This window comes from Coffea arabica, chromosome 11c (assembly GCF_036785885.1).
Source record: "Coffea arabica cultivar ET-39 chromosome 11c, Coffea Arabica ET-39 HiFi, whole genome shotgun sequence".
NCBI classification, from domain to species: domain Eukaryota; kingdom Viridiplantae; phylum Streptophyta; class Magnoliopsida; order Gentianales; family Rubiaceae; genus Coffea; species Coffea arabica.
This window is the reverse complement of record NC_092330.1, coordinates 3,567,730-3,582,496: the sequence shown is the minus strand read 5'-3', so window position 1 is coordinate 3,582,496 and position 14,767 is coordinate 3,567,730. Positions and strand designations below refer to the sequence as shown.

At 35.7% G+C, this 14,767-nt stretch overlaps 2 protein-coding genes across 3 annotated transcripts; one reads left to right on the top strand and one right to left on the bottom strand.

Annotated features, from left to right (window-relative positions):
• Positions 1-620: 620 nt before the first annotated feature.
• Positions 621-6,661, bottom strand: LOC113715642 (acyl-CoA-binding domain-containing protein 6-like). Its single transcript, XM_027239910.2, has 5 exons — positions 6,184-6,661; positions 5,978-6,054; positions 5,554-5,617; positions 5,397-5,468; positions 621-1,175 (listed from the first exon to the last, which is right to left on the bottom strand). The coding sequence occupies exons 1-5, from the start codon at positions 6,418-6,420 to the stop codon at positions 1,149-1,151; spliced, it is 477 nt and encodes a 158-aa protein (XP_027095711.1). The 5' UTR covers positions 6,421-6,661; the 3' UTR covers positions 621-1,148.
• Positions 6,662-6,859: 198 nt separating this feature from the next.
• On the top strand, positions 6,860-10,639 carry LOC140016869 (uncharacterized). Of its 2 annotated transcripts, XM_072070950.1 has the most exons (5): positions 6,860-7,148; positions 8,284-8,503; positions 8,624-8,778; positions 9,257-9,478; positions 9,740-10,639. In XM_072070950.1, exons 3-5 carry the CDS (start codon positions 8,715-8,717, stop codon positions 9,994-9,996), a joined length of 543 nt encoding a protein of 180 aa, XP_071927051.1. In that variant the 5' UTR covers positions 6,860-7,148; positions 8,284-8,503; positions 8,624-8,714; the 3' UTR covers positions 9,997-10,639. The 2 variants fall into 2 exon arrangements, 1 of the variants encoding a protein (XP_071927051.1); XR_011823118.1 differs by lacking the exon at positions 8,624-8,778.
• Positions 10,640-14,767: the final 4,128 nt, after the last annotated feature.

The following is a 14,767-nucleotide window of genomic DNA, read 5'->3' as shown; positions in this document are numbered from 1 at the left end:
ATACCACCATCCAACCGTTCCAAGTTCAATCCAAAACCTCTTTGGTTACAGGTGACCTGTGTTACTTGCAATCTTGTACCAGTGTCAAGTACAGATCTAAAACTAGGACACAATGACTCTTTAAAAGCCTCAGATAGGGGTACGAGGGAACAGCCAACATATCAGTAAATATGAGAATAATATGCTCTACAATTATTTAGCAAACAAAGCACAATAGTTTAGTTTAATCTACATGTAGTTGCTAGTAGCTAATGACTGGAAAGCTCAATTCATTTTTGGCAACATAAAACACTCGCAAACATCCATTGAATTATCTTGTTCTCCTCTATTGCCACTGTGAAGGAACAATAGATTCTAAAGCAGCAAGTCATCCTCAAAAACTCAAACCACCCATTATTGTGTTAGGTATGTATTCTATACCGATTATGGGTGTATTTCGAGTGTCCGTGTGGGTACTGTGGGGTAAATGAAGAGTTTTGAGTAAAACAGCAGGTGACAATACAATATCTTATCAAAATGCAAACACATGAACAAGAAGAAAATCTAACTTACCTACTACAGATCATGGAGAAGAAGAGCCTTTTGTCCAAAATGACACCAATAGCTCAAAGGATACAAAGGACAAAAAAAAGATTCTGCATCATACTTCTTTCAAATTTGAGTTAATAAATAACAATCTTCCTTTCACAATTTAATTAATTCACATCCTCATTGGCTAATGTACAGTAATATATGTTGCCACTTGCTAGCCCAAACACTCAATACAACGTAAATCGCAACTTTATGGTTCACAATTAGCCAGTCGAAGACTTTCCATTGATGATCCAGACAGAACTAAAAGATTCCGAGTGTTCTTAAGCACTTGATTCAAGAATGGTGGACACACTTTTTGTTGGATCTTTACGACCTGTACAATTCATTAATTTGGATGTTGAAAGAATTGAGATCTCGATTTGTTTGAATCTTGAAACAAACTAAATTGTTTGGGTCTTGGAACATCGCAATTCGCTACTAGAGAGTTCCAGTGAGCCATCAAGACAGCTCAACGGAATAATTTGCTTGTTTTACACTTGAGCAGATTTTCTCGAGAGAGCCTTTTGCCCCAGGAGAAACTCAACTTCTTATTGTGAGGATCCCACCATTTGTAGCTATTGTTGCTGCTGTTCAACATCACCCTGTCATGAAAACAAACAAAATCAGCAGCCAGCTTTCACGGTCGGAGGTAAGAGATAAACATTTCACCAGCAGATATAAATAAACAAGCCGTATTTTTTGCTTCAAAAAGAGAGGACTCATAAATCTACAAAGTGGCTGTACTGGAAATTGTAGAATACATACAATTTATAAAAACATGCCAAACATAATAGAGAAGGAAATCTTACATAACTGCAAAAAAGAATCTTGCACTTTTAACTTTCAGTCCCTACTATTCTTGAGTCCTGGAAGTAAACTAACTATTAACCACAAAAGTAAAAGTATTAAATGGAGCACAAGGATCTAAATTTGTTTCCTTTTAGCATTCACTGCCATCTTATTTTCTGCTTTCCCTCAATTACTCCATTACCTTTCTAAACTGAAATGGCTATATTTCAAGATTTTGGCAATAAACCAGATACGCAAGGCGCAAACCATTTATCAGAAACGCAACCCATTTATCAGAAACACAACCAGCATCGTAGCCTTTTAACACTTCTAAACACCAAGTATCTGAGATTCTCTTTTTAGCAGCAATACTCTTCATCACAAAAAAAGTCATTGATTTTCACATGTTTTATCAAAGCAATTTAAAGAAAAGAAAAGTGTTACAAGAGCTAAGAAGATAAAAAACCAAAACTATATCGAGTACATATTTTAGAATCCTACACCTATCGGGACCACAAGATCTGACCATCTTCTTCCTCTTCATGATAAGAGAGAAGTGGACAAAAACTCACAGAGAGTAATACACAAGAGAGATCAACAGTGGGAAAAAGTACAGTCGGAAGATTGCAAAGAAACACAAGATGTGAGCTTGGTTAGTGTCCAAACAAAACAAATAACATGTTCCTATCTTTCTCAAAAACACAGACTATGTTGGTGATAAGATGTCCTTTGAAATTATAAAACACAAAACGAGATGAAACAAATTTATATATACTTTTGCACTCTGAAACCCAATGTCTACCAAATCGTTTACTGCAAACTCACTTCATTAAAAAAAAAAATTATAGACAAAGCATGACCATGGGGTGAACTGAGCTATTTTACAAAATGTCAAGAACTTTCTTTTCAGGCACCAATTCATACCAAAAACACTGAAATCCATATCTCCAAAACTGCATTCAGAATCTCCATCATACAGGACAGAATGAAGAAATTCTATCTTTACTAGCTTACACTTTGTTTTCTGTTTCCCAGAAAATACAATCAAGGAGTAGCTACTTCTAAGATATCACTTCTCTCTACCTCTCATCTCCTTGTATTCGAGAGTAGGCCTGAATGCAATGACTCAGAGGCTCATAATGTCATCAAAGTTTCAGTTTGCATCAGTCTGGGGGTCATCAAAAAATCTCCTAGAGCAGTTCATAGTCAGGATCATTTTCAGCATTATGCATACCCAGCCAGCAGTGAAGCTCTCTTAATTATCTATATAGAGAACATGGATGATGCAGAAGCAAAGTATCAAGGATAATGTGTACGCTCATCACCAGAAGCTGGGTGGAGCATCTTTAGCAAGACACTTTTGCTACTTGGTTCAGCAAATGGAAGACGCTATCAGCACAAAAGTTTGGGACGACAGGACAACAACAATTAAAGCAGAATCACTTTGCTACTTGCTGATTTTGTAAACAAACCTAAAGAAGGTATGGGAAAGCTATAATCAGCACATCCTTTTGAATCTGGAAACCCAAACAAAACTCAAAGCCGAATTCTCATCCAGCCTGACGAGAACCAATCCAGCTCGTTGCCGTCCAGAACTTTCCTGAGTTACTCTTCAGAGAATGCTGGGGCAGTATGATTTTTTAGTTATTTAGAAAATTCAACTGCTATATCTTTCCCTTTGGATTCTAAGAATTAAATGCTGATTTTTGGCAGTTGGATGATTTGTAATCCTATTTTTGTTCAAGGTCCCACAGAAATATTCTAAGTTTGGTCATTTTACCAAATGGTAACTATGCAAAACAGTTGCACGAGTATTCAACTTGGATTCTACCAGACCGTGGCATCACCCTAGGTGAATCAGCAAGTGTCGTGTAGTAGAACTACTCTTGCTACTGCTTCTCTCCTTTACTATGCTCCATTTCATCAGCTTTTCTACTATGAAGGTTCAAACCTAGCTTTTGAAATTATTTTACGCAAATCAATTAAGAAGAATGCTGCTCATTCTGCAGTAAAACAAACTGGCTGAGCCAAATCAAGTCCACAAATAGTCTCAACAGCTCAATTGCAGCTGATACAAACTTTGCAGAAGTTAGAGAATACCCATATCCCTTTTTCAGCAGTAGGGCCAGGGAGGTGGTGTATTAGAAAAAATAGATCAAATTGACACTTTGAATGGAATTTAGCAATTATTAACAACCTTCAACATGCACGATCAAAGAATTTGGGAGACATGATATCCCTACCTTTAAGCAGCAATAGTCCCAGAAATTTTTTTATGGCAGTGCAGGATAATCTAGGACTCTGGAAAAACTTTACCCAATAGTTACAATCCTGGTAAGCCATGCAAATAAAATTGGAGCAATATCCTGGTACACGCACATCTCTTTCTAATTCTACAGAAACGAGCTTGACTGATGATCCATGTAAATTTATTCAAGAGACCATTTTTAATATCAAATTAAGTCAAAAGTGCAGAACTAATCACTAGGTAAAGTGATGAAACCCACATACCACTATCCAACCTTACCAAGTTCAATCCAAAATCACTTTGGTTACAGGTGACCTATGTTACTCGCAGTCTTGTATGAGTGTCAGTTACAGGTATATGTTTAGGTTTCTAATTTGTCCCATCTAAAACTAGGATACAATGACACTTTAAAAGCGTCAGATATGGGTACGAGGGAACAGCTAACATATCAGTAAATATGAGAATAATATGCTCTACACTTATTTAGAAAACAAACCACAATAGATTGATCTATATATAGTGGCTAGTGGCTACTGATTGGAAAACTTACTCCATTTTTGGCAACATAAAACACTCGGAAACATCCATTGAGTTATCTTGTTCTCATCTATTACCATTTTGAAAGAACAATAGATTCTGACGCAGCAAGTCATCCTCAGAAAGTCAAACCACCCATTATTGTGTTAGGTATGTATTCTATACCGATAATGGGTATCTTTGGAGTGTCGGTGCAGATACTGTGGGGTAAATGAAGACTTTGAATAAAACAGCAGGTGACAATACAATATCTTTGCAAAATGCAAACACATGGACAACATGAAAAATCTAATTCACCTACTCCAAATCATCGAAAAGAGAGCCTCTTGTCCGAAATGGCACCAATAGCTTAAAGGATGTGAAGGAAAAAGAAAGTCTGCAACATACTTCTTTCAAATTTCGCTTAATATCTAATAATCTTCCTTTCACAACTTAATTAAATCACTTCCTTGTTGGAGAATGTACAATAATATATGTTGCCGATTGCTAGCCTAAACACTCAATACAAGATAAATTGCAACTTCATGGTTCACAATTAGCCACTCGAAGACTTCTTATTGATAACGCAGATAGAACTAAAAGATTCTGAGGGTTCTTAAGCACTTAATTCAAGATGGTGGACACACTATTTGTTGCATCTTTATGACTTGTACAATTGATTAATTTGGATGCTGAAAGAGTTGAGATCTCAGTTTGTTTCGATCTTGTAATAGACTAAATTGTTTGGGTCTTGAAACAGACCAAATTGTTTGGATCTTGGAACAGACTTAAGGATGTGCTATGATATTGTTTACTCAAATAATGAATATAATTTCATGAAATTCTGTAGTAGTCCAGCATTAAATATGAATAACAGTTTGTAGAATTGAAACTACAGCACAACACATAGGGTATAGCAGTCTAGCATTGAATATGAATAGCACTTTGTAGAATTGAACCCACAACCCAACACATAGGGTACACTTTCCTTTTCTTATTCGGGACAATCAACACCTGACATGTATACAAGTATAATATCAGATACTACCATGCTGATGTAAATCTTTGAATCATCTTCTTCTTCATTTTATTTTTAGACAGACTGAGCAGCTGCAGGTTATCGGACTATGACAACTTTCAACAGGTGAAATATCATAAGCAAGTCTTGCTTCTAATACCTATGATGTAGAGATCCTCCTTCACTATTTGCACTAAGCAATGTAGAAGACAGGCAAAACCAGATAATTCACGAAATTGTTTACACACTCACATTCAAAGCAGATTGTTCAAGCGATTCCCTGCTAAAATTTGATGCACTGGCACGATATGCTGGGTCTACAATCTGTCCACAAAAAAAAGAAAGTCAATTAATGGTTTATAATGTTTGAGAAGTAGCCATGAAAGTAGTAGGGATATCTTCGACAAACCTTCACAGTTGCCACAAAGTTCATCATTGCAAGTGTAGGTGGCATGCACAGCATGCCAATCCGACTACAGCAAGAGAAATAGAAATATGTTAACACTTTAACCCAAAAAAAAAAAGAAAGGATATTTCTGGATTTGTGCTGTGCAATATTTATTTTATTTTAAATAAATAAAAGGCCAAGTCTGATTGACATTAACTCAAGAAACAAATTGGCGATGGACAATTTTTTCTTTTTCTTTGGTGAAAAAAGGTTCGCTTTTCAGCCATTGGCTTCAAAGACCGAAGTTCACAGCCTATGAAGCTCGTACATTGAAGCTATAACCTCAAATTAATGCTGACAGAGGTCCTAGGCAAATCTAAAATCATATTAAAAGAGAGTGAGAGACAGAGACAGAGAGATTGCAGCAAAGCTCAAGAATAAAAACCTCCAGTATAGTTTTTGCTCCAGTTCATCCGATGATTTAGGCAAGGGAATATCATCAAACTCGGTTTCCTCGGTTGCCTGCATAAAATTTGAAACCATCAGAACCTTTTTAGGGTTGTTGATTTAGGAGATATATATATATAAACGACAGAACAAAATTAATCGAAAAGAACATGCAAAAAAAGGCATGGAATTCGATTCGGGAACCTGTTTATATAGGCCGTAGAGCATTAACATTGCGTCCTGAGGGTAATTTGAAGGAGGAAGAGAAGTCGTCGATTCATTGAACCCAACGTAGGCTGCAGCTCTCTTAAAATTATCTACCAGCTTCTGGTGATAAATTTCGGGCTTTTCAACCCCACCGCCGTGCCAAGCTTTGGCGATGCGAAGGAATTTCTCCCTTTCCTCGGCACTCATTCCTCCGCCCCGCTTTTCCTCCATCATCGTCACTTTTTATCAAAACTCTAAATTGACCCAAATCGTCACTCCTTCTCAGAACACTGAACAAGTAGCGAGATAACAAGCGTGATGGACCCAAACTGACAATAAATCGTAAACCCACGTTAACAATTCAAGAGCAATGAAATAGAGGGAAAGGAAAATTTGTTTTTCAAGTATTCGCACGGCGGCGTGGCATTTTTTTACGTACGGACAAAAACACAAAACTGACTTTTTTATGTTTAAAAAGTTCTGAGACCAGTACATCAGCGCTTGGTAGGGCTGTCGGACCCGGACCCGGACCCATTTTATCTAACAAAAAAATGGGTCGAATACGGGATATACCTTATCGACCCGTATTAGATCCGAACCCATTTTATTTAATTAATAATTAAAAAATATATATCTTTCTATCCTAATTATTCATATCATTATCAATACTACTTTCATTCCCAAAATTTTCCAACCCTAATACCCACCGCCGTACATCCCTTTTTCCCCTCACTCTCTTTTCTCTTTTGCTCTGCCTCCCGCCTCCGCCATTGGTGACCAGTCCATCTCCAGCTCTCTGACTCTCTTTTCTTTGGTCAACTCTCCATCTCCATCTCTCCATAACTCTATCTCCATCTCCAGCTCTCTGACTCTCTCCATCTCCACCTTCAAAGAACCCCAGCTCCAAAGAAACCATCGGATCTGGCTAGCTAATGAGAAAAGAGATCTTGGAATTTCTTGAGGTGTTGACTTTAGCTACTATTTGGGTGCTTGCTTTCCATGATTGGTGTTGTTGAATTTGTATTACATTAATGCTTTGCTTCGGCTTTTACCTTTTCCCACTTGAGGTACTAGATTTCAATCATGTCTGGCCCATGATGAATGATGTGGAAAAATATGATGCTCGTTCCTTTGTTTGATTGAACAAACAAAAAAAAGGACCGACTGCTTATATGAGGCTATGATGATTTTTTTTTATTATCAATACGAAGCTAAATAGAAATCAAGATTTTGAGCTTTTCCGTAGCTTGGCTTGGTGAACTCTGGAGGGTCTGTGAGGGGTATGCAGAGAGCTCAAAAGGAAAATTGGGCACTTTTGGTTCATTTTTCCTTTTGGGTTCTTTATCTGATTTCTCTCATGCGGCAACTGTTGTTTGTAGCCATGGCAGTTTTAGCCTATCTTGATGTCAGACTCCAATCTGAGCCTCCACTTTTCGCTCTTCAAGCTTTAATAATGAACCCACAACCTCATAGAATTTTTCTTATTCTTTTTGCTCAATTTTTAGCTATATTCTGGATCTGTAGCTGGGAACATTCCTTTTGAAACAGAAGTAAGCAATCCTCCATTCTGGTATTTTGCCTTTTTCCGGGTAGGCTCGACCCGGACCGGGACCCGTCAGTTGCGGATCCGGTAGAGAGATTAAGCGACCCGTCGGGTATTTGGGTCGGGTCCGGAATTAATCCAGTATGACGGGTCTGGGTCAGGATTTATTAATTCCGGCCCGGACCCGGCCCGTTGACAGGCCTAGCGCTTGGTCAAAAGCTTGGCTCACTTGTTACATTTAACAAGTCGAGTTCAAACTCTAAAAATAAATATTCGAGTATTCGATGAGTTAATCGAATTTTCATATTATATTTATATTATATATTTTAATTACGGAATGACTACTATTGATTTGTGTTTTAATAAATTTACATAAAATAATGTTCAGTTAAAAAAAGTGATGGATGGCAAAATGATAATATGATAAATCTAAAATGTAAAAAATTAAAAACAAGAAAAAAAATCTCTCGTTTATCTTATTGTCTGAACTCTGAACAAAAATGCACTCTCACAATCTCACTTTCAAAGTTCTAACCTTTAGTACTTCTTCACAGTTCGTTGGTGAGCAAAAACCAGCATCGCGTTTTGCTTCTATACAAAAGCCACTGGATCTCATCTACTAATTTACTTCTCCTTTTGGTTTTAACATCACAACATGATCGCGTTGAGCCGCTGATTATCTCCTCTGCACTTATAGTTGTAGCATGACTAGCGGCAGAATGTTACTCGATTGTAAAGCACCTGGCAGCCGGCAGTCAATGCAGCTCGTTTGAGGTAATAAAAAACTGACCTTGGTATTTGGGTGTAAATTTTTTAGTCTAAGTTCCCATTCTACTTCGGAATATGAAAACCTAATTTTGAGTTTGTGGTAAAAATTGAGGGTTTTGTTGACAGTGAGTAGAGGCTATTAAATTAGCAATTTGTGGCTTAAATTTATGGTGGAATCAAAGGGGAGTAAAAGCTATTGTAAATTTTTGGAGAAAAAATGCAAAGTGACACTGGCCCTTCCACTGGTAGTTCAAGATTAGCTGTTGTACCTCAGGGACTAGGTAACCTACTGATTCCTATGTTGGTTTTGAAATAGCTTGAGTGAATGTTTGGTTTGCTTGTCTGCTGATTCTATGTTGGGAGCTTGTCTGCTGATTTTATGTTGGCTTTTTTTTTTTAAGAATCCTGCAAGCTTGCGTATTTTCAGTTTCTAGAATGCTTCTACTTGCTACATCCCGTGTGAATTCATGAAAGCATTTTGCTGTCCTTGGTGTTGAATTACTGGCCCCCAACAAAAGATTTGTGCAAAAGACTAATTTGACTGCTTAGATTTTGGCTCATTGTTTGGTTTTAAATGGACCTTGCCCTCATGCAATTGGCTAAACCAACATGTAATGTAATTTCGCATGTTCTTGGGGGAAAAAAAACCAACATGTAATCCTTGTAGTTTAAGACTTTATGATCCCTGTGAGATTAATGTACTAATAGTTTAAGACTTAATCATAGCTAATGATTTTTTTTTTTTTTGGCAAATTGAAGTTGGAAGTAGTCCACCTGAGGTTTCTTCTATCCCTCAGCTATCAAATGCAGGTTCATCCTCTCCAATATTGCTCGGTAGTCCTATTTTTATTAGCAACAACACAACTCCAAATCCAGAAATACATGTGACTGATCAAGGAACTGAAAAAACTCCAGTTGAGAATGAAGGAACACAAGTGAATGCTATGAAGAAACATGTAAAAGAAGGAGAGCAAAATAAAGGTGATGATGAATTCCACATTCCAAAAAGAAGTAAAACATCACAAGTTTGGGATGACTTTGAAAAAATTGAAGAAAATGACACATTCTATGCCACGTGCATCCATTGTAAGAAAAAACATTCAAGGGGTAAATCTAAGCAAACTTCAAGCATGTTAAGGCATTGGATTTCGTGTCCAACTAGAAAAGTGCATTTTAGAATGGTAGCACAGCAAACAAAACTAAATTTTTAACCATCTGATGAGATATTTTTGACTTTATCAGCATTACATACTTGCAAGTTTGATATGGAGGCAATGAGGGAGGCTGCTGCACATTGGGTGTTAGTGCATGAGCATCCATTCACTATCTTGGAGAAAGAAGGTTTTAACATCGTGATGAGACGGGGAATGCCAGAGTGGCAAAAGATCTCTCAGGGAACGGCAAAAAATGATTGCGTGACAGTCTATGAAGTTGAAAAGAAGAAGTTGAAGAACAAGTTGAAGCATGTGCAAAAAGTGAGCATCTCAACCGACCTTTAGAAACCTAAAATTCAGAAAATAGAGTATATAGTCATCACCGGACATTGGATTGACTCAAATTGGAAGCTTCAGAAGAGAATTCTCGACGTGAGGTGAAGATTGCTGTTGCAATTTTTAAGTTTGCGAAGGAAGAGGAAATTGATCACAAAATACATACTATATCAATCAATAATGCCTCCAATAACGATGTTGCTATCCGACTTTTGAAGGATGACTTCTCTAGATCAAAAAAGCTGCAATGTGGAGGCAAACTTTTTCATGTTCGATGTTGTGCACACATCTTGAACCTTGTGGTTCAAGATGGCCTTTCCAAGATAGTGGGCATCACCAACAATATTGGAGAAAGTGTGGAATTTGTCAATCGCTCCGAGGGAAGAGCTTTACCGTTTGCTGAGATTGCCCAACAGCTCCGAATACCTGGGAAAAAATTGCTTTATGATTGTCGGACTAGATGGAATGCCACTTTTGAGATGTTGAATTGTGCCATCAAATTCAAAGATGTTTGACATGTGCGGGGTATACATATCAATTTAGCTCATTCACAATCAAGTTTTACATTTATCAACTTCTAAATGCCCACACGCGATTTATCGTAAGTATACGAATCGTGAGCGAGTATAAGGTATTAAGGGTCGATCCCACAGGGAAGATTGCAATTACCGGTGTTTTTTAAACTCCTTTATTATCTAAACTATAAGCATGAAGTAAAAGTAATACAATTAACACTAGAAAGCTCCTAGAGGTATGGAATTCCTCACTATTCTTGCAAATGAGATTACCGGTTAAGTGAATGTTATTATCTTGGTTAGTTATGGCATAATTTCCTAATGTATGCGAAACTTACTCTCGTAGTGAATCAACTATACTTGTAACTAAGCCATACCTACTCTCCTGGTTATGAAATTAACTACAAGCTCATTTATTTTATGAAATTACATGAAACAGGTCACTTAAACTACATAGGTGCTCTTCTACTTTCGTGAGTAAACTCCTTAAGTTTATCACTTACTTAAACTAGTGTTAAATTTTAATTTTTATTGCAAACTTAACACCTTAAGATTATCATAATTAATGGGCAGTTAATCATGATTAGATAAGCAAAAGTGATAAAGAACTTGTTCAAAATAATATCATCAAGTAGTCAAGTAAACATCACAGACAAAATATAACAAGTTCAACCATAACTCTAAGCATAAACTTTCACTAAACATGAAGAAAATAAAAGAAAGATCCATACTTGTATTATAACTAAACATAAGATACAATACAAGAAATAAAGTGATGGGAGAAATGTCACCCATGTCACTTGAACTCCATGCTCTCCATCTTCATCGTCAACTTCATCTAAGTTTAGCTACTAATACAAGAAGGAAACACTGTCCTGAGTAATGAACTAAGAAAAATTAGTGAAAGCTACATTTCTGGTGAGTTTCTCTAGCCTTCCAAAGTTCTCTTGAATCTTGCAAGTCCATGACTATATATAGATAAATGCAAGTTTAAGGTGTTAATAAAGTCAACAAAACAATGTTCAGCCTCTTGATTCTACCGTACTTTTTTGACTTGACAATAAGCTATTTTTATTCCTTTGTGCATCAGAAACATGTGCAGCCTAAGTTTTCTCTCCAGCTATAGCTGGAAAGTATTGTGAAAATGAGAAAAATGGCTGAGCAAATTGCAGAAATTCGGCTGCCATACACGTATTCACTTTTGACCTTGATTCAACAGTAATTTTCTCTATGATGGAAGCCAAACTGGCTCTTATACAAAACATAGAAGTTGTAGTCCTTTGAATTAGCTTTCCAATGCTTCAAGAAACATTTAATTTAGAGTTCGGTGGACTGAGATATGATCGAAATACCATATATTGGTCAATTCCGTGTTTCAGCTCTTGACCATACAGATTAGCTTTGTATTTCGACTTTTTGACTAGGAAAACGACTGAATTGGACTCTGATATCTTCATACCAAATGTAGATCTATCTCTCAGCTTCAACATGGTTCAAGAATTATTTTAATCTATTATGTGTAGCTCAAGATATACCCTCAAATGTATCCTTCTTTCCAAGCTCAAGAGCATATTTCAAATGTTTGAAAAGTCCTATTTGATCTTTATGAGGAATATGTTGCTTTAATGGCAAGTATAGAAGGAAGAGCAATGGAAGATTGTTCTTTAGAAGGGCGGTGAAAAAATGCACCAGCTTTTTCTTCTTGGGATGATTTTGATATCTATTGTGATGAAGTTGAGACTAACTAACCCCTTAAGTCGGAATTGGTTGATTATTTAGATAAGCCTCGCCAAAAGACTGGAGTAGACCTGAAAGCATTTGATTGCTTGGAATAGTGGAAAATAAATCGAATTTCCTATCCAGTATGCTCAAATGGCTTGTGATATCTTGGTCATTCCAGTAAGTACAGTGGCATCTGAGGCCATGTTTAGTGCCGGGACTCGAGTAATAGACTCCTATCGAGCTTCACTTCACCCAGATATTGTACAAGTGTTGCTGTGTGCCGGAGATTGGTGCAAAAATCTCCATGCAGTCAAAAAAATGAAGGTAATATTTAGTATTTTAGTATTTGAGACCACTATTTGTGCATAAGTTACTCAATTTATTATTTTCTAAACTATTTCTAACTTTTAATGTTTTGTTTTCTTTCCCTTTCTTCTAATATGCAGCAAGTTAAGATAATTAAAGAAATTGAGTTGCCGAAAGTATGAAGATGTCTCTCAAACAGCCAGGTTTAGTAGTATGGTCCTCATGGAATCTTGTAGTTCTTAATTGCTTTTTTCTTACTTTTGTCCCTTAAATTGATACAACTACATTCTTGATAGGACTGCAATTTTTGAATCTTGGGTTGGTCTCTGATGCATACTAGGATGCCAAGTAAATTAGCACCTTTCTTTTGTTAAACAAGCTATGATTGCACTTGTCCTTTTGAATCTTGATGCATACTGCAATCTTGTGTGCTTGCTTTGCGGTGGTTGTTCATTTTTTGATATCTTGATGGACTGATCAGTGATAGTTCAAGCTGACTTGTTACTTTTGTATTTTGTAATGCTTGAAACTTTTGACACTAATTTGGGATGTTAACTGATCAATGGTGGTTCAAGTCTATTTCGATATCTTGTTAACTTTTATTTGCGAGGATGTTAACTGATATTATCTGTAATTTGGGATGAATTTGAAAAGGCAAACCTATTTCATTATATACACTTGTTAGTCATGGTTTATATTGGAAGTCTGAAAATTAGGATATTGAATATGGAAGTTTGGATTTTGAGAAAATAGTAACTCGAGCTCGAGCTCGATCTTGAGTAGCTTAGGCTTGATATTTACTCAAACTCAAACGAGTCGAGCTCGAGTTTAATTTTCATTTTATCGAATTAATCTCGAGCTCAAATTTATATACTCGTTCGAGCTCGAGCTCGAGCTCGAGTAACACTGATTGAGATTGAGTTCGTGCTTTAGTAGGGTGTTATTCGAGCTCGACTCGAGCTCGATAGCAGCTCTACTCCTGATAGGAATAGGTTCGGAATAACTGCAAAAACCTCTCTTGAGATTTCTAACAATTTCACTCGGTTTCCCTCATATTTAAGAAATTACACTTATCTCCCTTGACATAGTAAAATACCTATAATGCCCTCTACTTAGTATACAATTTTAAATTTAAAACAATAAATTTACATAACCTAAAAAAATCTATTTTTCTGTCTCTTGTCTATTTTTCAATTAATATAACCTTTTTTTATTATCTTCTCAGTTTTTTGAATATTAGCCAATTGAAATTATAAAATATACAAAAGGAGTAGATTATGTGTCAAACTAAAAGAAAATGAAAAGACTCGCAGTAATAGAGAAATAAATAATGAAATTGATGATTGAAATAGGAAGAAGAACTAAAGATGTAGAATTTATCATGTTTTGTTTGTTGTCGAGAAAAACTTTTATAAAATGTCAATAATTATATAAGGATTTCTTTCATTGGATTTGAAATTTTTTTTATTATGATTTTATTATGGAAGTAGAATTTATTCTCTACTTTTGATACATTAATATTTTTAAATCCATAGGAAGGTTGTAATGGTGGTTCTAGGTTAGGTTAGATTATATTAAAAAAGTATTTGAGCATTGATATTTAATTTGGGGGTATGAAATTGGTTGTCAATGGGATTTTATGTGTTTTTTTTATCATAACAAGTATTGATAATGTATATGTAATTTGGAATCTTTTGGATGGCTACTTAATTTTAGAATTTATATTTGGATGGTTGTTAAGAATTAGACTTGTTGATTTATGCAAAGTGTGGAAGAAAATGATTGAATATACTATATTTTTCTTTCTTTGTTTTGTATAAAGGACAATTTAGGAGTTTTGAAAGAAAATTTAACTTGTTGGAATTACATTGTTAGTAAACAATAAAAGTAGGAGAGGTATATGTACTACAAAACGAGAAGATTATGTGTCAAACTAGAAGAAAATGAAAAAACTCGCAGTAATAGAAAAATAAATAATAAAATTGATGATTGAAATAGGAAGAAGAACTAAAGATGTAGAATTTATCATGTTTTGTTTGTTGTCAAGAAAAAATTTTATAAAATGTCAATAATTATATAAGGATTTCTTTCATTGGATTTGAAATTTTTTATTATGGAAGTAGAATTTATTCTCTACTTTTGATATATTAATATTTTTAAATCCATAGGAGGGTTGTAATGGTAGTTCTAGGTCAGGTTAGATTATATTAAAAAGGTATTTGAGCATTGATATTTAA